The 9,634-nt window shown below is 39.0% G+C and overlaps 1 protein-coding gene across 3 annotated transcripts in view; it reads right to left on the bottom strand.

Annotated features, from left to right (window-relative positions):
• ELOVL1 (ELOVL fatty acid elongase 1) overlaps positions 1 to 9,634 on the bottom strand; it is a 1,026,911-nt gene that overhangs the window by 218,564 nt on the left and 798,713 nt on the right. For all 3 annotated transcript variants that reach the window (XM_044085409.1, XM_044085410.1, XM_044085411.1), the window contains one exon: positions 6,036 to 6,092. In XM_044085409.1, the coding sequence (XP_043941344.1) occupies positions 6,036 to 6,092 (57 nt within the window). The remainder of the gene's footprint in view (positions 1 to 6,035; positions 6,093 to 9,634) is intronic.

Below are 9,634 nucleotides of genomic sequence, written 5' to 3' on the forward strand. Positions count from 1 at the left end.
ACACCAAACAAAGTATCATGCTGTAATGGAGCATCCAATAATTTTGCTTTAACACGATCAGGCAGAGTCTGTTCCTTTAACCAAGCATGCCTTCTAATAACAGAACCTGTTACAGCGGCCCTGCAAGAGGCCTCCAGTGAATCATAACCACATTGCAAAGCATGTTTTCCCACTTGTTCAGCTGCATGCAATAAATCCTGCAATTCCTTGTTCTCAGAACATTCAGAATTTGTCAACATTTTCTGTTTAACAGAGACATTAAGTATTGCTGATATTTAAACGTATGAAACTAAGCCCTTACAGCCAAGGTAGCAGAAGTGTAAACTTTTCCCCCCATCTGTCCAGTGCCCTAGAATCTCTGAGGGGACAGGGTTTTTTTGCAGTAGCAGCCTTGACCCCTTTGGGACCCTGAGAAATAGTTTCTGGGTCAGAAGCAGGGTTTTTATATAGACATTTATGAGAATCTGGACCCCTGTAAGTAATATCTGTCTGTCTTAACAGGTGCAGGAGGTAGAGTCGGGAGACAGGCCGGACTATGAAAATACATCTACAATGTCTAGAACACGTGGAATAGCAAGAGGTCTGTGCTGAGGTAGAAGAAGAAAGTCTGAGCCTTTTCTTGGAATTTGAATAATCTTGGCTCTCCCAGTGGAAATGCTCCCTCATGGTATGCAGGGTTTCCCCAAATGAGTAATCCTCAGGATGAGAAGCTGAAGGAATAGATTCTTCAGCATCAGAATCCTCATAGGGAGGAACAGAGTATCCCTGTTCTGAAGAGGAGTCAGAGGAAATGGAAACCTGATCAGAGGAATCATACTCAGTATCTTGCCTAGGCCCTCTTATCAGGAGGGGGATGGGAACCCCTGATCAAAGTAATTAGGTCTTCGGCCATTTTGAGCATCTGTTTCTTAGGCATGGAAGTCTGTCCTGGAGAATGCTGTACTTGTTTCCTTGTCTTTAAAACCGTTTTAGTCTTTGTCTTGGATGCTGAAGTTGGCTTGATATAAAGCTGTGTAGGTCTGAAAACACCCTCAGAAGCAGATGCTTGCTCAGCGGCTCTGGACCCATCTGAGGGATTAGTTTCCGAAGACCTAATACCTTGAGTATCCAGAGGCCTAGTTGTCTCCACATGGGAGTCGGAGGTGGCCTGTGGCTCTGAGGTAGTGGGTGTCAGGGGCTGCAAAAGCACCTCACTGAGAACCGGCGACTGACCTAGAAGAGGCTTCGTAGTCGGTTTTGGACCTCTGATGCCTGTCCTTTTCTTTTTCCTTGCGCTTTTTATGAATTCCAGTCGTCTGTTGTTCCAATGGCATTACATAGTTAAACCTTCGGCTAAAGTAATGAAAAGCAAAATTGTACAGACGCTTAATAGTGCGTTGGTTAAATCTAGCACAAAACCAACAACTAGCAATGTCGTGATCAGGGCCTAGCAAGGAATACAGTAAGAATGAAAATCCTTAGGTGGTATTTGCTTCTCACAAGAAATTTTTTCTGACATCGGTCTGGAGCAAGAAAAAAAAGTTTCCCCAACGGGGTACTTAGCTTTATAGAAGACTTCGGATCTGAAATTCAATTTCGAAAATCTCAGGAGTTGGCTGACCAGCTCTTGCGAACTGCTTTTGCTTCGGGCACCGCACAGCAAGAAAGACTGAAGAAAATGGCATTGGCTGCATCTTTTATACCCCTGGTGTACTGACGTCAGGGAAGAGGCGATAGGAACAGACACCGGACCAGGACTTTGGGATTCAGGCCGACTGCGGGTAGCCTGCCAGCAAGATAACCCAAATGTAATAACTGCAACAGTGAAACACGATGAACATCAAATAGTTGTCCAGATTTATGAATGGTTTTAGTTTTATCTAAATATCAGAGCTGTCTATGTAAATCTAGGGTGTGAAGAACCTTCTCAGCAGACTGTTGAGAAGGGGAAAAAAAAGTCTGCAAACGAATAAACTGATTAAGAGCCAACTCATTAACCACCTTGGGAATAAAAGGAGGATTAGTACAGAGACACACCATGTCCCTATGAAAAACTAAAGGAGTACAGCCATAACGGCCTGAAGCTCAGACACCCTTCTAGCATAAGTAAGGGCCAAAAGAACAGCCTTCCAAGTACAATGCTATAAGGAAGCTGAAGCTGCAGGCTCAAAAGGAGCCAGAGTCAATTTTTCAAGAACAGAACTAAGGTCCCATGAAAGAGGAGGACTAGGCTTCCTGGGAGGCCTAATATGAAGGACACCTTTAAGGAATTGTCTGACCTCAAATCTAAAAGCCAAAGGAGGAGTCAAAGGCAGACTAGCAGAAATAGCTGAAAGGTGGCCCTTAACTGAAGAATATGGCAACTCAGCACTGAGCAATTCACACAAATAAGAGAGAGAAAAAACACCAAAGGAACATCCACAGAAAGTGAATCCAGGTTACGAGCAAGACACCAAACAAATTATCTCTTCCATTTGGGCAAAAATTTCCTGGCCTCCTGTAAAAGCCAAAGCACATCCTCAAAAAAATAGTGCTTAAAAAGAATCAAAATCCTATCACCCAGTGTCAGCTGAAGAGTGGACAAATGGGGATGGATGAGAGACAACTCCTCTTGTGGGAGTACATCCACCCTGTGAAGTAACTTGCGGTGACTGGCCTTGGCCAAGTGCAAAACAGGGAACCAATGCTGTCTAGGCCAAAAGGGAGTCACTAACCAAAAGGGAGAATCTTGTTTTATTTTGAAGAGGACCCTCGGTACAAGACAAAGGGGAGGAAAGCCATAAAGAAACAGCCATTTCCAAGAAACAGAGAGGGCAACCACCTTCCAAGCTAGAGGACACAGGATTCTGAGACTTTGAAAAACACTATGCAAAGATAAGCAAGTCATCTAAGAAAATGTGAATACCTTGCAGTATATGCATAAGAGATCATTGGAAATAGTCACTATAACCCAAACGGCACTGCAGAGAACCAAGTGTGATCCATATACAGAAAACCTTAAGAAATGTTTGAAATCTGGTGCTATATAATGCGTTAAACATCTTAAATCTAGCAGCACAAAAAACCTAAATGTTGTGAAAGGATAACATTTTGAACTTTCACAAACTGGTTTAGAAAGGAAAGATCTAAAACTGGTCTCCATAAAGTCTTTCCTTTGGTACCATTAACATTTTTGAATAAAAATATTAGCATCTATCACCCAAGGTTGGATGATGCTGAATAACAAGAGTAAAAAAAAGGTTGTTCTAATGGAAGAGGAAGAATCCCCTGAAGAGGAGGTAGAGATTCCCAGTGCTATATATATCCTTGATGAATCACTGCCAGAAACAAACCGTCTGAAACTATCTGTTGCCAAAGAGAGAAATGGACAGTCAAATTTTGGGGAAGATTTAAAAACTCACCAGGGTGGGAAAGGTGTGGGGGCACCATTCTGTAAACAGCAATTGAAACTTGGACCATCCTTGCTCCTGGGGAAATGCTGGAGCCCCCTAGTCACTGCTTTTTAAAAGTATGTTTTGCCAGCAGCTTACTGTGTCTACTTATCTGCTTTTTATAAAAGGGCACAGACTTAGCTGGGAAATCTTTGACATAGTTGGAGAAGGCAGAAAAATCTGATAAAACTACTCCCATCAATTTCCCTCTCTCATAACTTTTCATGACCTCTGCAGCAGATAATCCAAACAGCCTCTCTAGCCCAAGAAAAATTCAAAATGTCATGCTTTACATCCTCTGGTAGGTTTTGTGTTTGCAAACAAGCAAACCTTCTTATAATGGTTCCAGCAGCAGCAGCTTGGAAGAGGGATCAACTGCATCAGAAGCACACTTTAGAGTGTTTAAGTGACCTGAGACACAGAAGCAATATGATTAGAAAGGATTATTTTCCCTCTGAATAAGCAAAAGGAGCTATATAATGCTACTTATTGTCAAAAGATGCAAACATAACAAGCGGAGGTTGACAATTAAGAATTCTAAACAAGTGTGGGAGAACACACACTTTCCCTAAATCTTTCAAAGGTGTTTCCATCCTTATCAGAGGGGAGGGATTAACATTTACCAGAAGTTTAATAAAAAACGCTGTAAGGGACCAATAAAGGCAGTCTTCCTGTTCACGTACACAAATCCAAACACTCCTTAGTGATAATCCAAAATGCGATAGCCAGGTTACATCCAAATAGATTTTATTACAAAACGAACAAAATAAAACAGATTGAGCTCTTTCATCTCCTAATGCAGAGACTTAATCAGAATCATCTGCTTTACCATACTTTCATCATTTAAATAATGCTGAAGTTCATTCCATTGGCCAGTCAATTAATAAAACATTTTTAACCCCTAAAGGTCAGATAAGTTGTAATATATGAATAAATCATGTTACTATTAGTATTTTGCAGTATAAACAAGTATACAATTAAATAAATAAATGCAGATCAATAATAGATTAATAGATTTAACACAATAAAAATACAAAATAAAAACACCCTACCAAATATAATATACATGAACAATTGGTAATTTTTATCAATGTATTAATTTATTTATACAAATTTAGTGCGATTTTAGAATATGAATTTTAGAAGATGAAATCTAATGCACTGTAGTAACTTTTGTATAAATGATATATATCTATGTATGTATTTTAATATTACATGCACACTTTTTGACTCACTGTCGGAGGAAAATGTTAACCTGTGTTTTATTGGTTCCAATTTTACTAGCTTAGTGTCATGGAAGTTAGTATATTCAGGAATTTTGGTAGGGTGTTTTTTCTATTTTTATTGTGTGTTAAATAATCTATTACTCTATTATTGATCTGCATTTATTTATTTAATTGTATACTCAGTTGTTTATACTGCAAAATACTAATAGTAACATGATTCATTCATATATTACAACTTATCTGACTTTTAGGGGTTAAAAATGCTTTATCAATTGACTGGCCAATGGAATGAACTTCAGCATTATTTAAATGATGAAAGTATGGTAAAGCAGATGATTCTGATGAAGTCTCTGCATTAGGAGATGAAAGCGCTAAATCTGTTTTATTTTGTTTGTTTTGTAATAAATCTATTTAGATGTAACCTGGCTATCGCATTTTGGATCATCACTAAGGAGTGTTTGGATTTGTGTACGTGAACAGGAGGACAACCTTTATTTGTACCTTACAGTGTTTTTTATTAAGGTTTTGGTGGCGACTGATTTTGTGATTTACCAGAAGTTTGCAGCACGGTTAACCAAATAAATCACTTCTGTGTCAGATCTGGTGTTAGAAAATAAAGATAAAATAGAACTTTATTCAATCTATCTAGTTTATCTAGTCTATCTAGTCTATTTATTGCTGGAAGGAAGAATCTTAGGACCGGTGAGTTGTTCCACAGTGAAGTTAAAATCATGCCTGAAACCTGGGTAAGAAACTGCAGTAGTTCATGAAAAAGGCAATTAAAGCAAATTTTCCAGATAAAAACACAGTGAAAACCACTTAACGTTTGGGGACTGGGATAATAATTTAACAGAAGTTTTACTTGGAGAAAAAAACTGTTTTAACATTTTTCCACAAAAGTGAAATGTCGCACTTCACATCAGAAGTGATTAAAAGTCGCAGAAAATGTCAAGTTTCTGAAAAAAAAACACTAAACACGGAAGGTCTTTTTCCCTGACGGGAAACTATCCCCCAACTATCGAAAACAGTCACCGCAACATAATGACAGGCCTCTAACCACAACTTCAGCAACAGAAGCTGGGTAATACACAATACAATAGGGAATAATGCTGTGGTCTGTTTCCATACACAATGATTACAAGCATGGAAATCTTTGGAACAGGAAATTTGAAGTCATACAGGCTGAAAGGATTTTTCTTTCTTCAGCTCAGACGACCTCCAGCAGCACAGAGTCAGAATCTTAAATCCTTCGGGGCCTACCTGAGCATACCTGTAAAATCCACAAAGTGGTTAGTCAGATTCAGGCTGATAACTCACTTTCAAGAAACATGCAAATACTTCTATACAAGTTCAACTTCACAAAAGGACACTAGATGGCAGTGCATGCACAGAAACTCACCGTATCAAATAGCTCAATGAACTTGGAGAAGAGGAACAGCCAACCAACTCTAACCATCTGCAAAAAAGTGAAGACAAAAAAGAAATGCAGCTGTTATAACTAATTATTTTTTTACCACTGTCACCACTGAAACTTGTCTTCTGTTAAAAGTGCTTATAAAGTAGTATAGAACGCAGTCACCTTGTAATTACAACATGTTTTTTGGCAATTACCAGCTTAGCCATTTAGCTCTCCCAACATGTCATCAATCATCAGCTTCCTCCATTATACATGGCACTGGGAACCATCAACATCTCATGGTGCTTTGATAACCTCATCTAATATATGACCAGACTGCAGGAATGATATGGTGTTACCTGGCAATTGTGTAGGACTTGTTCTGATGTTTCCTTATGTGCCCTACTGTCCCAGACTGGTCCTACATGCAGAATATGTAGTGCACAAAATACTACTTCACTATAATATTACCATTTCAGCAAGTGTGCTTGCTTTAGCATATAAGCATTACTCGGTTCAGTTGTCTGTTTAAGCAAGCAACACCATCTATCTACATTTCCACCAGGAGATGCTCCAGCAGCAGGAAAACACACTCCATTCCCATGAAGTAAGAGATTTAACCTTGGGTCAATTAGTCCTACCACTCCTGGTTAATCCCTCAGATGAAAGACTACTACACAAACTCAGGTCTTCTCTGTGCTGTCAGGGTTCCAAAATTTGTGACAACAGTGCTGGGAAACAAAGTAAGAACTGGTGCCAATTTCAGAGTCAATAAGAAAGCTGTTTCACACACATTTGGAAAACTCCAGATAAAGATTTAATAAAAAATACTTGATATTTAGCTGCTAAACAGAATAGCTTTAAACACCTCATCAAATCATGGCTAATAAGAATCTATCAAGATTGCCTGAAGTGTACATCCAGTGTCTGGCTGCAGTTCCTCCTTGCTGCTTTCATCTTCCCCCCTCAACATCCAAATCCACTTGAATCAGTATGCTTTGCTTTTCAGCACTCACTGTCACAGCCCATTCTATTAATCCATCAAATGTTCTCTAAAGTAATGCTTCAGGTCAATGCAGAAATTATTTCCCTATTTGTAGCCTTTCTAGACTTCCTAACTTCCCTTACCCCCATATCCTCCCACTTGGTTTTTGTAGATCAATGTGTGTGCATGCACCTTTAAGAAGCTATCCAAAGGATTGCACAAGTGTATAAATACTGAGCATGTGCAAGTCTAACTGCCATTTTGTAGTTGGTTGTTGAGATGCAAGCATGTATATGTATGTATCTATGTATACATGTATATATGCAAGGTCTGTCTTAACTAGTTCGTTTGTATTTAATGATGCTGCTATCCATCCTGATGTGCTTCTATGTATTAAAGCATCTAAATGAAAACTCCAGCCTTCATGCCATGTGTGTTTAGACAAATGAGTGACATGGTGTCAGAAGAGGCATGTCTAAGGGGCTTGGAGTCAAAAATGGCATAGCCAAAGGACATGAAGTTAAATGCACTTGCCTAGAGCTGGAGGAAAATACACAAGTGGATCATCCCCCAAAGTGTGCAAACTTCGCAAAATAGGTCAGAAACGAATTTCAATTAAAAACTTGCTCAGCATTATTTCTTTTTCGTGTAACATTAAACAAGGAACACAGAACGCTCTCAATATTCGCATAAACAGACATGTACGATGTTGACAAAAGTGTTGAAATTACTGTGGAAAATGTTAAAGTTTGAAATGCATAAACGAATAAAATAAGGGGAAACTCCCGGATTTTCACAAAGCATGTATTTTTCATACTAAGCAAAGATATTAGAGTCATCAGAAGTCTATAAAGTGTTTGCATGTTTGCGCAGTGTTACAGTAATGCTACTTCGCAGAAGTACAGCCATTAGAGGGCATATTTTGCAGAATACAACCATTTCAGAGCATACTTCCAAAGTACAGTACTTCTAAGAGTTTATTGTGCATTTGAATGTTTTTGCAAGATCGCAGAACAGTTTGTTCGCACATAATTACAAGGTTCATATTTTCAGTGCGTTTGTGCATACTTTGTGGGCATTGCAGACATTTTAAAAACCCAGTGCATTTGTGTTTGACAGTAATATTGCAGAGAAATAAAGAGTATGACATTTTTATACAGGCTGCATTTTCTGATAAAGATGACTGTACAAAGGCATTCATTCTGCTTAATTCAGCCGGGTCAGAAGCCATTGAAAAGTAACGTGCATTTGTCTATGCACCTGCTATCTATACAGGAGAGGGGGAAAAAAAACAGTCATATTGTTGTACCGGCTGAATCAAGGGAGGGGACACAGTTCATTCACTCCGGAGCAGCTCAGAAAAAGCTGCCTGCTTAATTCCACCATAGGAACAGTGCAGCCTGAGCTCATTTTCAGAAAACCCATTTCTAATACCATACAGAAAACAAACGTTCATAACTATAAGAGCTAGACTAAAAATGTAAATGCAAAAGTAGTTTAGCAGACACTGCCCTTTCCAACAGTGTAAATATTGGTAGTGCATAGCAAAGTCATTATTAAATATTTGGCAATGGAAAGTTGGCATCGTGCATATTTTTATACCTTTCTGGAAAAGCAAAGCACAATATGTTGGTCAATGTACAATGTAGACCCATACAATTTGAATCTAATTTGTTGGCATGAATCTGAGCTTGAAAATTATACCTTAACCATTATTGTGTGATTCTCCTTTATGGAGATATTCATAAGATTAATATAGCTCTCATAATCAAAGCATAATATCTTATCACCTGTAACAGAGTCTACATATCAGTGTAGAAGTTGTGCATATCAAATGTCAGCTTCAATTTGACACATCATGTGTGTCATCACCATGCTCCCTTGCAAAGATATGGGCATAATGAAGTATTGGAAATGTATAATTGTCATAATCCTACAAGACAAACTGTGATATCTGTACATGTATACAGTGCAGACAGTTATTTTACCATGTAAGGAGTAAAGTACAGTTTTGTACCTACCATAAATGTAGATGTTCAAGTGTACACACTGCTGCAGTCATTACACTTGGGTTATCCTGCCGTCAGGCAGTTCCCCAGTCGGCCAGAGTTCCAAAGTCTAGGTCCGGTGTCGGTTGCTGTCGCCTCCGCCCTGACATCAGTACGACAGGGGTATACAAGATGCAGCAGACGCCATTTTCTTCAGTTTTTCTTGCCCCAGATGTCAGGTGCCTCTAAATAGGTAGGCAAATCCAATTGCTAATAAAACATACATAAGAAAAGCAAAAAACAACTTACAGCTACCAGCAAATACTTCCCATAGGTAGTAAGGGTAGAAGACATAGGTACGTACCAGCCAGTAAGAGGGGAAAGAGGGAGGGTAACCTGGACTGCAGCAGTGTATACACTCGAACATCTACATTTATGGTAGGTACAAAACTGTACTATGTTCATCGTGTTAAAATATCCTTGGTAGGTAACTCCCCTGAGGTAAGCAGATGAAGTAGCTGTTGCCCTGGTGAAGTGAGATCTAATGCTGCTAGGTACAGGTTTTCCATGGTATGTGTAGCAGAAACATATACAATGTCATATCCATTTTGAGATTGTCTGTTTTGAAA

This window comes from Protopterus annectens, chromosome 10.part0 (genome assembly GCF_019279795.1).
Source record: "Protopterus annectens isolate FY-2018-M chromosome 10.part0, PAN1.0, whole genome shotgun sequence".
Taxonomy (NCBI): domain Eukaryota; kingdom Metazoa; phylum Chordata; order Ceratodontiformes; family Protopteridae; genus Protopterus; species Protopterus annectens.